The sequence below is a fragment of the Anolis sagrei genome, chromosome 5 (genome assembly GCF_037176765.1).
Source record: "Anolis sagrei isolate rAnoSag1 chromosome 5, rAnoSag1.mat, whole genome shotgun sequence".
Lineage (NCBI taxonomy): Eukaryota > Metazoa > Chordata > Lepidosauria > Squamata > Dactyloidae > Anolis > Anolis sagrei.
This window is the reverse complement of record NC_090025.1, coordinates 103,205,465-103,226,537: the sequence shown is the minus strand read 5'-3', so window position 1 is coordinate 103,226,537 and position 21,073 is coordinate 103,205,465. Positions and strand designations below refer to the sequence as shown.

The 21,073-nt window shown below is 42.1% G+C and overlaps 1 protein-coding gene across 1 annotated transcript in view; it reads left to right on the top strand.

The window, feature by feature from the left end:
- The window catches only part of CD9 (CD9 molecule), a 37,599-nt gene extending 29,789 nt beyond the window's left edge, over nucleotides 1–7,810 (top strand). Inside the window, exons 7-8 of the mRNA XM_067468938.1 lie at nucleotides 5,463–5,546; nucleotides 7,446–7,810. Coding sequence (XP_067325039.1) covers nucleotides 5,463–5,546; nucleotides 7,446–7,511 — 150 coding nt within the window. The 3' untranslated portion in view covers nucleotides 7,512–7,810. The remainder of the gene's footprint in view (nucleotides 1–5,462; nucleotides 5,547–7,445) is intronic.
- Nucleotides 7,811–21,073: the final 13,263 nt, after the last annotated feature.

Here is a 21,073-nt window from a genome sequence, read left to right as displayed (position 1 = left end):
ACCCTTCACCCATAAAGATTTTTATCATGCTCCAAAAGGTAGCTCTTTTTGTGCCCTTGGCTTTATCCTAAGAGGCTATGCTTGTAAATTAATGCAATTTAAATTTACACAGGGCTCATCCTAGGCTTTTAGGTTTCAAGCTTTGCCATTGGACACTAAAGACCTAAATGGAACATTCATAGAATCATAGAGTTGGAAGAGACCTCATGGACCATCCAGTCCAACCCCCTGCCAAGAAGCAGGAAAATCGCATTCAAAGCACCCCTGACAAATGGCCATCCAGCCTCTTCTTAAAATCCTCCAAAGAAGGAGCCTCCACCACACTCCGGGGCAGGGAGTTCCACTACTGAACTGTGCTCACAGTTAGAGATCATCTTACAGTCTGATCCAATGTTAGATATTTGTGTGGCATCATTTTTGCTCTAGTCTTCTTTACATTACAAAGTACATGAAGTGTATATTTCAGGAATATAAAAGAAGAGGGGGACAAAATGAGGGAGGTAAAGTAAGAGGAATATGGAAAGATTTTCAGACAAAGATTTCATGAAAGGATTAAACTTGATTTATCATTTGAAGGAGAGAGTGGCCACAATGTTGATACTGTACTAACAATACTGTAGCTCAGGCGTGGGCAGCCTTTGGCCCTCCAGGCGTTTTGGACTTCAACTCTCACAATAATAATAATAATAATAATAATAATAATAATAATAATAAATCACAATCCAGAGCAGAAGAGAAAACTGGCTAAAGAAGGCTCTCCATGGACAGTTCCTGGGAAAAATTCAGAGCCAAATTGACAAAGAAAAAAACATGGCTGTGGCTCACAAATGGAACTCTGAAAAAGGAGACGGAGGGCCTGATTTTGGCAGCCCAAGAACAAGCCATTAGAACCTATGCCATCAAAGCCAGAATTGAAAATTTGACGACAGATCCCAAGTGTAAACTCTGCAAGGAAGCAGATGAAATAATAGATCACATCCTCAGCTGCTGCAAGAAGATCACGCAGGCAGACTACAAGCAGAGGCATAACACCATTGCTCAGATGATTCATTGGAACTTGTGCCACAAATACCATCTGCCTGCGACAAAGAACTGGTGGGATCACAAGTTGAAAAAAAGTTACAGAGAATGAACACGTCAAGCTACTCTGAGACTTCTGAATTCAAACAGGCAGAGTTTTGGAGCACAATACTCCTGACCTCACAATTGTGTTAAAAAACAAAGTATGGATCATCGATGTTGCAATCCCAGGTGACAGCAGGATTGAAGAGAAACAACTGAAAAGCTGGCGCGATATGAGGATTTAAAGATCGAACTGCAAAGACTTTGGCACAAGCAAGTCAAGGTGGTCCCAGTGGTGATTGGTACACTTGGTGCAGTGCCTAAAGACCTTGGCCTGCACTTAAACACAATCGGTGCTGACAAAATAACCATCTGCCAGCTGCAGAAGGCCACCTTACTGGGATCTGCATGCATTATTTGCCGATACATCACACTTGGGAAGTGTCAGATGTGTGATCCAATACAACCGTCAGCAGAGTGTCTGCTATGGACTCATCTTGTTGTGTTTCAAATAATAATAATAATAACAACAACAACTATTACTACTACTACTACTACTATTTTATTTTTGTACCCCATCTCCATCTCCCCAAAGGGACTCGGCATGGTTTACAATGTGCCTAAAACAATGCATAAAATAAACACAAATACAATACAAGATAAAACTGATTGCATATAAAACAATAATTCAAGCTCAAAAACAGCGCATAATAACCTATGGTGAGAATTGTTGTAAAACATGGCCAGCTGTAAACAGGAACAAGGGCATAGGATAGATAATGAACTAGAGCATGGGACGAAATTATGGACCATTGGGGCTAAATATTCCCAACAGCTGGTAAACTGGCTGGGATTTCTGGGAGCTCACGTCCAAAGAACCTGCAGGGCTGAAGTTTGCCCATGCCTGCTGTAGATGTTATAACCATTTGAACCTTGGTTTCATTGGCATTTATCTAGAGTTTAACATGAGCAGAGTGCTTGTGGAACAATAAAAGGACATTTAGAGTAAACAGAAGCTTGAAAGGAATGTGACCAGGGCCAATAAAACAATTCTTCCTCAGCGACTTTATTTTCTGTTTGTTCTTTGAGCTGTCAACCATGAAAATATTACCTCCATATCTGCTACCTCTAGCCCCTTCCTGTCCATTTACTCAATGTGATTGCTTCCCATGGCCCTTTTGGACACAAATCTCAGTCATGGTTCATTATATCAGTTTCTGAGAAGAGGCAAAAAAGCAGAATGAGTGTGACTTTCTGGCTTTGGGTGATATAGATGGGAGCCCCTCTTCCCCCCCCCCCCCCACTCCAGCACCAACCGCTGTTCTAAGATCAGTGAAGAGAGGGGCCATGAAGACAGTTCCATCTTGCCTCCTGCACTGTACTTAATATAATATAATATATTTTATATATGTACTAGCCATCCCCTGCCAGGCGTTGCTGTGGCCCACTCTGGTGGTCATGGGGGTTCTGTGTGGGAGGTTTGGCCCAATTCTATCGTTGGTGGTGTTCAGAATGCTGGGATTTGTAGGTAAACTACAAATTCCAGCAACTACAACTCCCAAATTTCAAGATTCTATTTTCCCCAAACTCCACCAGTGTTCACATTTGGACATATTGAGTATTCATGTAGAGTTTGGTCCAGATCCATCATTGTTCGAGTCCACGGTGATCTCTGGGTGTAGGTGAAGTACAACTCCAAAACCAAAGGACACTGCCCACCAAACCCTTCCAGTATTTTCTGTTGGTCATGGGGGAACTGTGTGTCAAGTTTGGTTCAATTCAATTGTTGGTGGGGTTCAGAATGCTCTTTAATAGTAGGCGAACTATAAGTCCCAGCAACTACAACTCTCAAATGACGAAATCAATTTTTTTTAGTGAAGGACATATATTGGGTTGTTAGGTGTCTTGTGTCCAAATTTGATGTCAATTCGTCCAGTGGTTTTTGAGTTAAGTTAATCCCACAAACGAACATTACATTTTTATTTATATAGATAATATAGATAATATTATAATGTAATACAATATAATAGTAATAATATGGTATTATAATTATATATTTTATATTAAATGTAATATTACTAATAATATTGGAGTATAATGTTATAGTACAATGTAATATATAATATTAGTATTGTGCTATGGTAATAATAAAATATATTGCATTTACTTTGTACTTGTAAGCCGCTCTGAGTCCCCTTCGGGGTGAGAAGGGCGGCATATAAATGTCGCAAATAAATAATAAATTATTATTATTATTTATTTATTTCGGTTTCTTCTATCCCGCCCTTCTCACCCCGAAGGGGACTCAGGGCGGCTTACAAAAGCAAAGACACAATTCAATGCCCGCATCACATAACAGTCGTAAAACAAAATAGCATCAATTCACAGTTAAACAACAATTCCTGCATTACAACCATAAAACCAATAATAACACAAGTTTAAAGTGGGAAAATAAAGGAGAAGTAAAGGAAGGAAGAAAAAGATATTTCCTTGTGTGTCTTGGGAGGGCTTCAAACTTACTCCCGATCTACTTTTTGCAGTTACTTTCGCATTAAATGCAGACATCTAAGGGCCCTTCCACACAGCCCTTTATCCCAGAATATCAAAGCAGAAAATCCCACGTTATCTTGGTGTGGACTCAGATAACCCAGTTCAAAGCAGATATTGTGGGATTTTCTGCCTTGATATTCTGGGATATAGGGCTATGTGAAAGGGCCCTAAGTTATTCTACGCAACCTTAAGGAGCTGCCATGGAATATAGACATTGCACTGACTTGGTTATAGAATTCTCAATAGCCGCTTTGTGTCTTAGTGACCAAACTGCCTCATAGTGAACTTTTTGTTCCACGGTTGAAAGAACAAAATTCGAGTTGAGCCTTCAGATGGGTGATAAATCTTGGCTTGAAATGCCCGTGAGCCCCCCCCCCCCCGCCCCCCCCCTCGGTTGCATTCTCAAAGCAGTATTGTGCTGCTGCTGCTCTGTGAAACTTGTTCTACAGCTTTCACTGCCCTGAAACGTTAGTCATGGAAGCAACAAACAATTATTGGCAGAACATTTCTCACATTTTTGCCAAGGATGGACAAACTGGTTCAGTTTGCACAGAGGAGTTTGATCCTCCAGTGGAAGCTTCCTCCTTCGTCTTGCTTATCCTCTTCTTAGAATCATAGAATTGGAAGAGACCTCATGGGCCATCCAGTCCAACCTTCTTCCTAGAAGCAGGAAAATTGCATTCAAAGCACCCCTGACAGATGGCCATCCAGCCTCTGCTTAAAAGCCTCCAAAGAAGGAGCTTACACCACACTCTGAAGCAGAGAGTTCCACTGCTGAACAGCTCTCACAGTCAGGAAGTTCTTCCTCATGTTCAGATGGAATCACCTTTCTTGTATTTGGAAGCCATTGTTCTATGTCCTAGTGTCCAGCAGAAAACAAGTTTGCTCCTTTCTCCCTATGACTTCCTCTCATGTATGGCTATCATGTCTCCTCTCAGCCTTCTCTTCTTCAGGCTAAACATGCCCAGCTCTTTAAGCCACTCCTCATAGGGCTTGTTCTCCAGACCCTTGATCATTTTAGTCGCCCTCCTCTGGACACATTCCAGCTTGTCAATATCTCCCTTCAATTGTGGTGCCCAGAATTGGACACAATATTCCAGGTGTGACAGAATAGAGGGGTAGCATAACTTCCCTAGATCTAAGCACTATGCTCCTATTGATGCAGGCCAAAATCCCATTGGCTTTTTTTGCCGCCGCATCACATTGTTGGTTCATGTTTAACTTGTTGTCCATGAGGACTCCAAGATCTTTTTCACACATACTGCTCTCAAGCCAAGAGAGCTCTTTTTCTTCCCACTCTACAGGAGGATTGCCCATGAACATGAGGTCCATCACTAAAGAAAGTGGCTTGGGAGACACCTAGCAAGAGGGACACTAGGGCAGGACTGCATTATATAATAATAATAATAATAATAATAATAATAATAATAATAATAATAATAATCTTTATTTATACCCCGCCACCATCTCCCCAAAGGGGACTCGGGGCAGCTTACATGAGGCCAAGCCCAGAAATGCATTACAATACAGTAACAAAAAAACATAAGGCAATATCATAATAAAATAAAATAAGACAAGCATAAAATATAACAAAATAATACAATAGAAAATCAAACACAATCGCAAGGAGCGGGCCACATGTCAAATACAGTGATAAAAACTCAGGGTGAGATAAAGATAAAAACCTACATATTTGTAAAAGAGACTCGTGAATGGAGTAGTAGTGAACCTTTAGGTTGGGCATAAGATTGACCTAATGAATGAGATGTATGCTTTGTGATCTAGTAAAAATCTTGCACAGCCTTCATTCTCCAGTATTATTGAACATGGCTGATTCATTTCTCTTCTAGTCATGTCATGCTGCTATTGATGATTTCTTCACCACAAAACTGAACGTGATTGGAGCAGTGGGCATTGTTGTTGGTGTGGTGATGGTAAGTTGTGACTTTTTCATGAATTTATGGGTAAATGTGATATAATTAAAATGTGATTCTTAAGTTAGCTAAACATGTAAGGGAGGCATAGCACCCCTAAATTGATGGCATATGGGGGGGGGGGGGGCAGGGGACAATTCCATCTTGCCTCCTGCATATGTCATCAGCTGGGGACCCCTCCTCCCAGCACCAACTGCTGCTCTGGGACAGAGTGGGGAGGGGGGGGGGGCAGGGGACAGTTCCACCTTGTCTCCTGTGCTATGCTAATAATACAATACAATACAGTACAATACAATATATTGTATATACATATATTTACAATATTGTAATATAATGCAATATACTACTACTAATAATATGATATTATAATTATATATGTATATTACATGTAATATTACTAATAATATTACAATATAATGGTATAGTAAAAAGGTAAAGGTAGTCCCCTGACATTAAGTCCAGTCATGTCTGACTCGGGTGTGGTGCTCGTCTCCATTTCTAAGCCGAAGAGCCGACGTTGTCCATAGACACCTCCAAGGTCATGTGGCCAGCATGACTGCATGTGGCCACCAGGAAGTTTGGAAGTATCTCTGTGAAATTGACTCCCAAATCTCAAAAGTTGTCCACTGATAGCACAGTGGGTTAAAGCGCTGCTGAACTTGCTGACCTAAAGGTCGCAGGTTTGAATCTGGGGAGCAGCATGAGCTCCCACTGTTAGCCCCAGCTTCTGCCAACCTAGCAGTTTGAAAACATGCAAATGTGAGTAGATCAATAGGAACCGCTCTGGCAGGAAGGTAACGGCGTTCCTTGCAGTCATGCCAGCCACATGACCTTGGAGGTGTCTACGGACAACGCCAGCTCTTCGGCTTAGAAATGGAGACGAGCACCAACCCCCAGAGTCAGACATGACTGGACTTAATGTCAGGGCATGACCTTTATCTTTACCTTGAAAATTATTTGTAGTGTTGTAGAACAGTTGTCAGATGTGAATATTTAAAATGTTAAAAAATCAATGAGTCCCTTTAAGTGTCAAGGGCATTTAAATTCTTTGTGGCAGTGCTCAAGATACAAAGTGTTGTGCACAGATTTTATTTTAGGAAACAGAACCAGGTTATAGTCAAGGCAGATTAATGCCTAGATGAGCTGGAATGAACACAAGCATTAGAAACATGGATCTGGGAGGGGTTATTTCAACATGCATGAGCTATTGATTTGGCTTTATTTCTGTAGTTATTTCTTTAGTACATGCCCTAGTAGTGCAGTGGGTTAAACTGCTGAGATGCTAAACTTGCTGACTGAAAGGTTGGCAGTTCGAATCTGGGGAGTGGGGTGAGCTCCCGCTGTTAGGCCCAACTTTTGCCAACCTAGCGGTTCAAAAACATGCAAATGTGAGTAGATCAATAGGTACGGCTTTGGCAGGAAGGTAACGGCGTTCCATGCAGTCATGCTGGCTACATGACTTTGGAGGGGTCTACGGACAATGCCGGCTCTTCGGCTTAGAAACGAAGATGAGCACCACACCGCAGAGTCGGACTCAACTAGACTTAATGTCAAGGGGAAACCTTTACCTTACCTATGCCCATTCTAGCCTTTAATAGACTAAGACCCTGCTTCTTTATGGACTTCTTACAAATGTTGACATTGAATAGTTTTACAAAACAATATAGTTGTGCTGGACTCATTAATCTGCTTTATCTTTGCAGTGTGAGTCACTTTTAAGATTTCTAACACCGGCTGGCAATACAACAATGAAAAAATGTTGTTGACCCATCTTTATAGGGCTGAACCAATACATTTTCAGTCACATCTAATTCCAAATATCAAAGATCACACCATGTTTGTCTTGCTGATCCATATCACTTCTCTTGAAGTAATTTTCTGCCTGGGTTTCTTTTTCAGATTTTTGGTATGATTTTCAGCATGATCCTTTGCTGTGCTGTTCGCAGAAGCAGAGAAATGATTTAATACCATCTCGGTGGACGCCGTTCCTGTATACAAGGAATTTGTGACTATTAAATCAGCATTCCTAAAGGCAGTTCTTAAATTAATATGTATATTTAATTCTTTATTTCATACTGATGTTCTTAAATTTTGCTGATGTTTATAAAAACTTTTAAAGGAATCTGCTATTGAAAAATTACCAACAACTTGTATATAAGGTTTTTATCTCTAAAATTGTGTTTTTCTTTCTTCAGACTTACAACTGGCATTGTAACTTGTATTGAAGAATATTTGATACCTAATAAAGATTTAACAACACACAACTGCTTTAATTTTCTTGAGTCTGTTGTGGGAGATGAGGTTGACTTGATCTCTTATGCAATGCTCTAGAGCAGCATTTCTCAACCTGGGGGTCGGGACCCCTGGAGGGGTCATGAAGGAGTGTTAGGGGGGGTCACAAAGACCATCAGAAAACACAGTATTTTCTGTTGGTCCTGGGGGTTCTGTATGGGAAGTTTGGGCCAATTCTATCATTGGCGGGGTTCAGAATGCTCTTTGGTTATAGGTGAACTATAAATCCCAGCAACTACAACTTCCAAATGTCAAGTCTATTTCCCCCAAACTCCACCAGTGTTCACATTTGGGTATCTTGAATATTCGTGCCAAGTTTGGTCCAGATTCATCATTGTTTGAGTCCACCGTGCTCTCTGGATGTAGGTGAACTACAACTCCCAAACCCAAGGTCAATGCCCACCAAACCCTTCCAGTATTTTATGTTGTTCGTGGGAGTCCTGTGTGCCAAGTTTGGTTCAATTCCATTGTTGGTGGAGTTCAGATTGTTCTTTGATTGTAGGTGAACTATAAATCCCAGCAACTACAACTCCCAAATGACAAAACCATAATTTTTGAGTGATGGTCACTCCTTGTGTAGTGGGATGTTTTGTTGCCAAATTTGGTGTGAACTAAAGTAGAGATACTGTTACTGGGACCAAGCGTTCCATTAGTGAGCAGCAAGTAAAAGAAGATTTTAATATTTATGGCAATGATTTGACCCGGACTGGATTTTAGACTCCGATTTTAATAGGTGTATGTTATTCAATTGTTTTAATTATTGTTTTAATATTTTAATGTATTTTATTGCTTTATTATGATGACACCGTATGGTGTTTGTGAGGCCGCCCTGAGTCCCCCCTCTGGGGTGAGAAGGGTGGGGTATAAATATAGGAAATAATAATAATAATAATAATAATAATAATAATAATAAGTTATTTACTTTACTTATATACCGCTGTTCTCAGCCCGAAGGCGACTCACAGCGGTTCACAACAAATAGGAACAGCAAAAATTCAATGCTACAGTATAAAAACAGTTAACAACCTAACATATTACATAATTAATAAACAATTACTACAATAACCATTCACTATTCACTATCGTCTCATCATCAAAAACATGATCCAGATTCGTCATCCATTATTCCGTTCCAATGTTCATTAACCAATCATTGTACTAATTATTCGAATGCCTGCTCAAACAGCCAGGTCTTCACTTTCCTGCGAAATACCATTAGAGATGGTGCTAGTCTAATGTCCGTAGGAAGGGCGTTCCACAGCCGAGGGGCCACCACCGAGAAGGCCCTTTCTCTCGTCCCCGCCAGCCGTGCTTGAGAAGCAGGCGGGATCGAGAGCAGGGCCTCCCTGGAAGATCTCAAAGTCCTGATGGGTTCATAGGCAGAGATGCGGTCGGATAGGTAGCTTGGGCCGGAACCGTTTAGGGCTTTAAAGGCCAATGCCAGCACTTTGAATTGAGCCTGGTAGCAAATCGGTAGCCAGTGGAGTTGGCGCAACGGGGGGTTGTATGCTCCCTGCGCTCCGCTCCTGTTAAAATCATGGCTGCCGAGCGTTGGACTAGTTGGAGCTTCCGAGCCGTCTTCAAAGGCAACCCCACGTAGAGAGCGTTGCAGTAGTCTAAACGGGATGTAACCAGAGCGTGGACTACCGTGGCCAAGTCAGATTTCCCAAGGTACGGGCGCAGCTGGCGCACAAATAATAATTTGTTTCACAAGCCTAACTGACATTTTATTATACAGCAGGATATACCTTGGTTTAAATACTGTGGTAAAACTTCTCCTTATTCTGCTTATACACATTTATCAACCCTCACAAGATTATCAATACAGCCATAGAGTGCTGATAAGCAAGCCTTTTCCAAGCCCATGCAGGGAAACAGCTTTACCGCAACAGACACAGCAGCCTTACATAAATTAGGGCAGACCTGCAGAACTTGGTTGTAGGTATGGGCCAAAATTAAAATAGGCTAAACTTCTTTGGGCCACATGGCAAGAACGAGTGATTTGGGGGAGCCTGCCCACAGAACCTTTGGCATCCTTCCCACAGCCGTCAGCATATGATGTGATTTAGGGGAACACTGGGTGTGACAGGAATACTAAAACACAAAAGAGTTCACAAAGGTTGGAAGTTTCTGAGAAATGAAATATCGGAGGCACTACTTCCAACAGTTCTAATCAGGAGGAGGAATGGGAGGTTATCTAAAGAAACCAGAACAGACATGTAAACAACTTCCAAGCGAGCTAACATTTATAGAAATGGAGAAAAGTCACCAAAGAAGAAGGGGAGAGACTAATAGAACATTTGGGATGCTGGATGTTTCGTGAAAGTCTGTGCCATGTGTAAACCTCCTTCTGGAATGTAATCTCCTGTAAATGCCAATAGGGCAGAGACTGTACCACAGTGCAAAAGTCAGATGGAAAGTAGGTTTGCTGCCAAACGGCCTTAGGCACAGGTCCCAGATTGAACATGCGCCTCCCCCAGAAAAGTTGAGGTCGGATCTAGATGAGGTCTGGGGAGGTCTGATGGAAAGGCCTCCGCCCAGTGTGTGTAGGAAGTTAGTGACTGGAGGCTGATAGTAAAAACAAGCAGCAGAGTTTACATCACAAAAGTAACGCACAACAGAATGAACAAAGCAATGAGAAAAGAACAGCAAAATATCCGCTCTCCTAGACTGTGTCCTTCAGAACAGGAGAAGAGGTGGGGGTAAATCTCAGGATGAACAAACGTGAAACTTTTATTTGAAGGACATGGCTCTCAGAAGACGCTTACTTCTTGGGAGGAGAGCAATGACCAATCTCAATAAAATAGTGAAGAGTAGAGACATCACACTGGCAACTAAGATCTGCATAGTAAAAGCAATGGTATTCCCCGTAGTAACCTACGGATGTGAGAGTTGGACCTTAGGGAAGGCTGAGCGAAGGAAGATAGATGCTTTTGAACTGTGGTGTTGGAGGAAAGTTCTGAGAGTGCCTTGGACTGCGAGAAGATCCAACCAGTCCATCCTCCAGGAAATAAAGCCCGGCTGCTCACTGGAGGGAAGGATACTAGAGACAAAGTTGAAGTACTTTGGCCACATCATGAGGAGACAGCAAAGCCAAGAGAAGACAATGATGCTGGGGAAAATGGAAGGAAAAAGGAAGAGGGGCTGACAAAGGGCAAGATGGATCGATGGTATCCTTGAAGTGACTGGCTTGACCTGAAGGAGCAGGGGGTGGTAACGGTCGACAGGGAGCTCTGGTGTGGGCTGGTCCATGAGGTCACGTAGGATCGGAAGTGACTGAACAAATGAACAATAACAATATGGCTCTCCTATTACCAGCTTCCTAGTTCCTCTCGGGATCATTGTAGTGAATCTGAGATGGATGGCCCTGACACAGGAAAGGACCACTTTTCTCTTTTAGGATCCAGATCTAAAGCCCTTGGTGGCGCAGTGGGTTAAATCCCTGTGCCGGCAGGACTGAAGACCGACAGGTTGCAGGTTCAAATCCGGGGAGAGGCGGATGAGCTCCCTTTGTCAGCTCCAGCTCCTCATGCGGGGACATGAGAGAAGCCTCCCACAAGGATGATAAAAACATCAAATCATCCAGGCGTCCCCTGAGCAACGTCCTTGCAGATGGCCAACTCTCTTACACCAGAAGTCACTCTTGACATGACAAAAAAAAAAAAACCAATCCAGATCTAGACAATTTGGTTGGCATTCTATCGAATCTTGACTTCCTCTTTCTCCTATTCAACTGTGTGAAAGGAAAATGTGCATCATCTCTTTTGTCTCCTTTGAGTCATAGCACTGGAAGAGTCTGCGTGAGCCATCTAGTCCAACACAATCAAAGCACCCCCAAAAGGTGACTATCCAGCTTCGGTTTAGAAGACTCCAGGAAAGGAACTTCCACCACACTCCAAGGCAAAGAGTTCCACTTTTATAAAGGGACCCTGTCTTTGGGCCCTTACACACAGCCATATAACCCAGAATATCAAGGCTGATCATCCACAATATCTGCCTTGAACTGGATTATCTGAGTCCACACTACCATATAATCCAGTTCAATGTGGATTTTATACAGCTGTGTGGAAGGGGCCTTTATTTCTCAATTGGCATGTTTGTACATGCCCAGGGCGTGTGCTTGGGTGCTGCAACTCAACATAAGAGAGCTTGGCTGCTTGTGAGTCATTCCTTTGAGGGGGTGGTGGTGGAAGATGTGTGTTTTTTCCAGCTTTTGTTTTGTCCCGTTCATTCACTTGGCCAGTTGCTAGGAAAGATGTGTGTGTGTGCGCACACGCGTGTGTGCACATCTGCCCTTTTGCTGTTAGTTTATGATAATTTGCTGGTGGGGGGAGCCAACCTCTACCAAAAGGGAATGGAAATTTGGAAAAAGAGGGATTGATTCAGACCCACCATGAACCTCTTTGAAGCTGTTCCATTCAACACAATAGTGTTGATGAGAAAAACAAGACACAAACAGCATAGATATGTGGTTCCCAAACTTTTAAAGCCTGGAGTCAGTTCATGGCCCCTCAGACTGTTGGGGACCAGACTAGAGTTTGAAACAAACATGAAAAAATTCCTATGCACACTGTACATATGCATTGCAAAAAAAAATATATGGAAGAATAATACGTTATTTAAAATTAAGAACATTTTAACCAACATAAACTCACCATTATTTGAATGGGAAGTGTGGGCCTGCTTCTGGCTGACGTGATAGTCAAGTTAACTAGGATTGTTGTTGTGTGCTGTCAAGTCATTTCAGACTGAGGGCAATCTGGTTTAGGGTGGGGAATGGTTAAATTCCCCACCCTAAACTACCTAGGCCGACCCTAGGTAATTTACAAATGCAAGCAAACAGTATTTTCCCCTTCCTTCCCCACCATCACTGCCTTCTCCTTCCCGAGCAGGAGCCAGAGAGGGGGAGAAGCAACAGGAGCAAAGAGAGGCATGCTGAGCGTGGCGAGGAAGGCCCTGGCGGCAGCAGCGAGGAGGAGGAGGAGGTGGAGGAGGAGGAGGTGGAGGAGGAGGAGGAGGAGGAGGAGGAAGAAGAAGCACCAGCAGCAGCAGCACGAAAGGGGAGTCACCATGTTGTCGCAGCCTCCTCTGAGGGCCTGACCAGCCCCCTCCTTCCCCGCTGCCATCTCCTCCACCTCCTTGGGGTCTAACCAAGCTGCCCTGGGCGGCCACGCCTTCGCCTCAGGAGGAGGAAGACTGCCACGAGACATGGTCCTCCTCCTGCCCTCCTCCTCCTCCTCCTCTCCTCCACTAGGCCATAGGGACTGTATCCCCAGGGGGCACTCTTCCTGAGGGAGCGCCTAGCCTGCCTGGACTTGCGCCCCTCGGGGATTGGCGCTCTACGCAAATGCGTAATTCGCCTAATGGTTCAGCCACCCCTGGAGGGCTGCATCTGGTCTTAGTTTGGAGTCCTTTGGCATAGACTCTTATTTATTTTCTCCACTTACTGGAGAAAGTGAGAGAAAACATCAGTTGAACAAGGAGGGAGGGGGGAGGAGGAGGAGAAAGAGGATTTGAGCTCATAAATTTCAGATCTATCCTCCTAACCAAAATTATAGAGGTACAGTAATATTGCATTGGGATCTAAAGTCTCTGTGTTTCTAAGGCCCTATATCCCAGAATATCAAGCGGAAAATCCCACAATATTTGCTTTGAACTGAAATATATGGCAGTGTGGCAGTATGGACCCAGTTCAAAGCAGATATTGTGAGATTTTCTGCCTTGATATGTTGGATAATAGGGCTGTGTGGAAGGACGTTAGAAGGTATTCACAAGACTGAGACTGATAAAGAATGGAAATAAGTTGGCTGCAGTATGTGATTTATGTAAGGACAGAGCATATAAAGACATTATATTGGCTTCAAAAGGGGAAAGGACTTTGAGAGGTTTACATGGCCATTGACAGGGATGTGTTCAATATAAAGGAAATGAAAGGAAACTAAAACATTGGAAGAAGAAGAGATGCTGCTTTGTTATTAGCTGACAGAAAAGTCATTATGGAAAGGAACTGGAAAATTCCAAGGGTTACTGGAGCCCAATCATGGGCATGCATATCATTTCAAAGTTTTTGATGAATGCCAATGTATCCGTGATTTCAGTACCTTGTCATGGTCTTTAACTAACCCAGAGGTTGGACAGAACCATGACCAGATTGTAGTATGACATCTACTAAATCCCAGGTATAGACCAGGTACAGACGAGATACAGTGTAAATGGGAGTGATTGAACAGGAATCCTTCACTGCTCAAATAACCAAATCCCTGATTAAGGTTTTAGACATAAAATGGAAATTTTGATCTCCACGACATCCAAAATCCAGTGGAAAAGTGAGGAATCAGATTTTTAAAGTAATTCAGTTAAGCTGGACCAAGATGAGAAGTTACAATATTATGACTGCTTTATTTTTATCTAAGCATCTTAGCAACTAAGGTACTAGGATAAAATATCTGCTTTAGACACTTTTCTTTATTCTGACTTCTTTCATGGCTGTGTTGATCTTATAAGCAAACACATCTAGGGGAGAATTGTGAAACCGCATAGCATTACCAAGGATACAGAATATTTCAGCTTTAAAATATATTTACTTTGGCCTCATCTATATTATCATCTAATGCAGTTTCAAACTGCATTATATAGCAATGCAGATGGGACCTATGCTCTGATTCCTGTACTACTAGGTTCATGAGCATCAGGGACTCTGGCTGTTGTGTAAGAGGTGGTCTCATTCATTTGGGGAAAAGAAAAGACTTTCTCTTGTGTGCTGTGTGATGCTTAGTTGCTTAGATGCTTTTGAACTGTGGTGTTGGAGGAAAGTGCTGAGAGTGCCTTGGACAGCGAAAAGATCCAACCAGTCCATACTTCAAGAAATAAAGCCTGACTGCTCATTGGAGGGAAGGATAGTAGAGGCCAAGATGAAGTACTTTGGCCACATCATGAGAAGAAAGGAAAGCTTAAAGAAGACAATGATGCTGGGGAAAATGGAAGGAAAAAGGAAGAGGGGCTGACCAAGGGCAAGATGGATGGATGGTATCCTTGAAGTGACTGGATTGACCTTGAAAGAGCTGGGGGTGGTGACGACCAACAGGGAGCTCTGCCGTGGACTGGTGCATAAAGTCCACGCCAGAAACAACTGAATGAATGAACAACAACCTTAGTTGCCTTGAATATCCAGATCCATCACTTGGCCTGAAAGCCCTGTCTCCAGAAGACTATTGGATGATGGAGATACTCAAATTTCAGCTGAGGAGGGGTCCCCGTGAGAGTGGCAGGTGAACAGCAATTGGGAAATCTCACCTGTCCATCTGACTGGCAAGAATAAGGTCAGAAGCAGTTGAGATAAGAAGCAGATGAGAAGCAGGATGAGAAGCAGGTGAAGATGACAACGGAAAATGCAGTGATCAGACGCAGACACAAATTCAAATGGAGCACCGGGATTGTGGCGCAGCTGGCTGAGTGTCAGCTGCATTAAGATCACTCTGACCAAAAGGTCATGAGTTCGAAGCCAGCCCAGGCTGGAGTGGGTGTCCAGCCATTGTGTAGCCCGTTGTCGACCTTTGCAACCCGAAAGACAGTTGCATCTGTCAAGTAGGAAAATAAGGGACCACCTTGTGTGGGAGGCTAAATTTAACTAATTTATGAGGCCATAAAGAAAGAAGACTCCGGGGAATGTGGAATGCGGAAGAACTTCATCGGTGTCGTTGATGGACGATGAAAAGCAGCAGCTCCCCTGGCGGCCAGGAAAAAAAAGTTAAATAGCCTTTGTCTGTTAAATGTTGTTTGTCAAACTGGCATTGAATGTTTGCCATATATGTGTTTACTGTAATCCGCCCTGAGTCCCCTGCAGGGTGAGAAGGGCGGAATATAAGAACTGTAAATAAATAAATAAATAAATAACCTAGACACGCACATAGTTTTTGGGCTATTATGTGTTAGTGCATTCCATCAGTGGTATTACTTGCCCCACCGTCCTCTAAAGATAAGACTTTGGTGACCCCACTCTCCCAAGGTCCTTGTCAGTTTCCCAAGCCTAGAGGCTGATTTAGACTGTGGAAGCAGTCCCCACAAGGCCCTCACCTCTAAAGACCCGGACCTTATCTTAAGGTCCAGATCTTTAGGAGTGTTTAATTAATGTGGAATAAACTGGGAAAGCCCAATTTACTCTGCAGTAATTCACTTTTACCTGAGGAGTCATTTGGATGCCTGAGGTAAAAAGCGAGACAGGTCCTGCATTTTGGGCCTGTCTGGAAGAGCCTTAGGATGGTGAATGTTGTGCCATAGAGGTTTGAATGTTTACATACTCCAAGCCCTAATTCAAGTTCCATTATTCCAGTTGGTGATAAATCCATAGACTATTCAAAGAATTTGCTTCATATCCCATGCACCCAAGGGTGTGGTGCCTACTTCTATGTATGAGTTGAAGGGGAGAGGGAGTGGTTAGTTGTTTTTGTTTTGTTTTTTCTGGCTGCCATAGCCGATACCAATTTGGCAGTCTCCAATAAACCTTACTTCTTGGTATGACATTAGGCAAATGAATCCTCCAAGTGGAAAGCAAGGCTTCAGAGACACAATTATATTCACTAAATCTGATACCTGAGAGCAATTCCACATGGGCATTCAAATGCAATTTGAAGTCATCTTGATGTTGGGGTGTCCACAAAACATACACCCCCATTACACACTGCAGCACACATCCGATTGGAAACAGAGTATTTTAAAAACTCACCAGAAATCCCAGAATAGGCCATAAATTATATGATCAATATATATTCCATGCAGAACTGGACCCGAGATAGAGAAATGTGGAGTGCTTGTCAGGACAGGGCAAGTGGTGATGCATTTGAAAATCCTGGAAACACAGCTCGGTGGAAGGTAAGCAAAATCTCTCTGCCTACCCTCTCCCCAAAAACACATTTTTTTCAATGGAAACGCCTGCTTTCCATCTGATTGTTGCTGTGCTTTGCCTTGTTCTAGCACTGATCCCAACCAGACATGCTGCTGCCCATCAGTGTTGGTCATGCCACTGCCCAATGCCCATCAGTGCATTGTTTATACAGAAATGAACCCAGTATTACACAAAGGGAAATATATATATGATGGGAGTGCACAAAAAGCAGATGAAGTGCACAGCCTCATTTGTGGGCAGTACTTGGATCTCACAAAAAAATCATCATGCCATAGCAATTTCCTTAGACAACAGGTTTTTAGAATTACTGGATCCAAGATATACACAGTTACCTTTTATAAAAGAAGATTCTTTTATAAAATATTAATCCCAGACTTTTCCTTGTCCTCTGCCTAGCTGGAAGTTTTTAAAGTAACATCAGCATTGAAAGGGTGATGAAGGAGGGGCTGGAAAAACACAGACTTTGTTTAAGTTACAACAGTGTGTGATAAACAAGCTGGGGAAAATGCATTCTTCTCTAGATGCCTCTCATCGGGAAAGGTAAATAACAGCTGCCTCCAAAATCTCTTACTATGTGTCACCAAAACAGAGAGAAATGTGGAAAGCAGATAAGCTTCCTGCACCAGGATGTGGAAAATATGTAGGATTGGGATTTCAACCTTGAATTCCTCAAAGATAATTTTGCCCATGTTATTATTTACTGGTATCAAATGAACATTGTTTTCCAGGGATTTTCTTATCAGTTTTGGTTAATATCTGTTTTAGTTATATTATTACTGGATTTACAATTTTGCAGTATTTTAAGTACAGTTTGTAACCTGGATATTGCTGATTAAGGGTACAATAAAAATGCCCTAAAATATGTTCTATAGATTCTATAGATACGTTTTATTGATTGGCCTATTGGCCGTATCAAAACATTTAACACATAACACATTTAACACATAGTCATACAACATACAACCCTCAGTATAAGAGAGGTTAAAATAAAAGAGGTTAAAATAAGCAAACTGTTGGCAGATCCCATTCAGGTCAAATGTCTGCGTCACCTCCACAGTTTACCCCAATTGATTCTAAATGTGCAATTCTTAGCTGTGTTGCTTTGAATAGAAAAAGGACTGTTTTGTGTTATTTTAGGATTCTAGCCGGCCAACAGAAATGAAGTTTTAATACGTGGATCCCAGTGTGTTTTGTGAATAATGTATGGTCCAAGGCAATGGCCTCTCTCTTTCTTATACAGCTCACAGTTGAACAGAACATGTGTGATATCCTCCACCTCTGATGCTCCGCAAATACAAACTCGTTCGTTGTATGGGACCTGATTAAACCGTCCGTGCTTGACCATTGAATCCAGCTGCTCAAAATGAGCTCTGGTAAATACCCTCCTAAGGTGTTTTGGCATATCTGTTTTTAGATATCGAGCTGTTTGGAAAGTGTGTTTAAAGAGGCTTAGCCATTTCAATGAGCCAGCTTTACTGAGGGTAGCAATGTCTTTTTGGCCTTCTATATCCAATACTCGTTGAACAACTATTTTTGGGTCTAGCTCTTCTAAGAGGTTCGGATACCGAGCCGGGAGTCCACAGCTCCTAATATATTTTGTCAGGAGAACTAGCCAAGAGGACTGATGTTGATTTTCTTTTTGCTCCAACAGGCACAATTTTGGAAGTCTATCATTTGCCATGGCAATCAGTTTTGCCCAGTAGTTGTAGGCCCTGATTTTAGATAAGCCATCCACTGTATATACTCCCAGTTCCGCTCTTACTGCGGCAGCTGGGGTCGTCCTGTCCACTCCTAGAAAACTTCACAGGTGCTGTGATTGTGCTTGCTCTAATAATGGTACCTGGTTTAGACCCCAAACTTCAGCTCCATATAAGAGCATGGGAGTTACCTTTGCTTTATATACTTTAAGAAGTGGGTCTAAGGATCCTGGATGGTTGTCGTTTATCAATTTAAGTAGTTGATTTGCACGTACTCTTGCCCTGACTGAGCTTTTTTGATGGTGTGGTAGCCAAGAGCCGGTCTCAGAAAAAACAATTCCCAGATATGTGAAAGTGCAAACTTGCTCTATTGGTTCACCGTCCAGGAACCATCTATGTCTGTTATGTCGTTTGTCAAATACCATTATTTTTTACTTTGATTTATTAATAGTTAGAGCGTTGTTATGACAATAAAAATTAAATCTTCTCAGCAGTCTGCGTAGCCCAACTTGCGAATATGATAGTAAAATCATATCGTCGGCATATAGAAGGATGTTAAGATGTGTGTTGCACAGCTTAGGCATATGTGTCTCTGGGTCCTTCAACTGTTTGGGGAGATCATTTACGTATAAGCTGAATAACAGTGGTGCTAATATACACCCTTGTCTGATCCCTTTGTATGTTTCTATACTGTTTGTCATGGCTCCTTGCATCCCAAATTGCACTTTCAGGTAGGTGCTTGTGTAGAGTGCTTTGATTAGCGCCAGCAGTCTGGGTTCCATATTGAGATCAGTTAGTTTCTTCCATAATGTCTCTCTGTTTACAGTATCAAATGCTGCACTAAGATCTATAAAGGCGGCATACAGTTGTTTCCCTAAGATATGTTGATTATTGAATCAGAGTTGAACGAGACCACAACTCCCTGCCATACAGGAAAAGCACAATTAAAGCTCCTCTGACAGATGGCTATCCAGTCTGTTTGAAAGCCTGCAAGGAAGGAGCTTCCACCACACTCCGAGGCAGTGCATTCCACTGTTGAACAGCTCTTATGGTCAGTAAATTCTTCCTAATGTTTAGATGGAATCTGCATCCTGTATCTGCATTTCATATTTTTCATGAAGCTAATGAAGTAGATGTTTTCCTGGGCATTATTTCTTTAACATAATATTTGGTACGAGAGGCAGTGACATGAACAGAAAACTGGTAGCTTCCTGCATCACATGCACACAAAACCATGAGCAACAAGCTTCAACTCTTTTAAAATCCAAAATTAATAATCATAGTCATGGAGTTGGAAGAGACTATGACTTGTTGATTTGTGTTGCTTTGGTTGCTGATTATTACTATGTCTATGAATATATGAAGTAAAACAACCCAGGTACGTCTGCATGAATAAAAAAAAAGTAATATTGAACTTTAGTGTCGGTGGGGGAACTAAAAGGTTTCTTCCAAAATGCTTCCAGGGATGTCTTTCTTTCACAAGCCTTTCATGTGGTTTCTATTTTGATCTTCAAATGTCTAGATCTATGGTTCTTTAACATGCTGTGGAAAGTATACCCTCCCCACCTTCAACCCTCCATATATGGTTCTCATCTCAAATAACTATTCTTAACCAAGGGTAAGAATATCGCTTGATTGTTGACTCACTGTAACAAGGTTTATCTTGTATTTACTACTTTTGTGCCCAATTATTATATTTTCCTAGTATTTAAAACTTCATGCAAGTCATTCTAACTCAGGAAAGAGTAATTCTGGAAATGGAAATGTTTATGTAGATTAAAGGAATTTGTAATGACGGCAGTCTACAAGCACTGACTTGACTAATCTTTCATTTGTGCAGAGAAGTGAACTGATCTGCACATTTTTCTGAAGGTACTGGGAGTATTACAAAAACAGGAAGGCTTCTTTCAAAAGCAGAGCTTTTGTGAAAATAAACCTTTGCCGACATCAGATGAGAAACTGAAAGAGTTATGGGAAATGTATTCTCCACCCAGTGCCCTTGTTATTGTTAGAATGCTTCCACTGTATATATGCCCTTAGCAACCTCTTCCTTCTGTTTGTTTATTATGACCACACAGCCTACACAAACCTGGAAGGTACTTCTTGCTGAACCAGTTTGGTGCTAGGAAACAGGTGTGGCTTCTGCTGTAACAGCAGAATGTTTCATTTATAAGACTTTATGAGCCTTGGGCCTAATATGTTCTTGTTGTAAACCTTTCTCTAGAGATTAACTACCTCACAGATGGACTACTTGGCCAGTCGTATGCCGCTTGTTATCCCTCTTTCAGGACTGAGCCCATTGTACGCATTACGTGTATTTCCGGCCAGGCTCCAGCTGGAAAGAGGAAAGCAAGTGGTGTACACTGCTTTCAGCAAACTGGAAGATGACCTTTGTGATGAGGTCCCTAAACAGACCTACAGACATAAACTAAACACTTCACAAAATTGTTTAAAACTAGAATCATGTGTTATGGATTGACGATCCAAAGATACTTTTAAAACGGGACAATATTGAAAGTTTTTGATCACAGGTCTTGATTGCAGCTCACTCACAATGGAAAAAGAACTTGTGTATAAACATGTCCATTTGTCTTCAATCCAAACAGTTAATGGTATATGACTCATTTGTAAGTCTA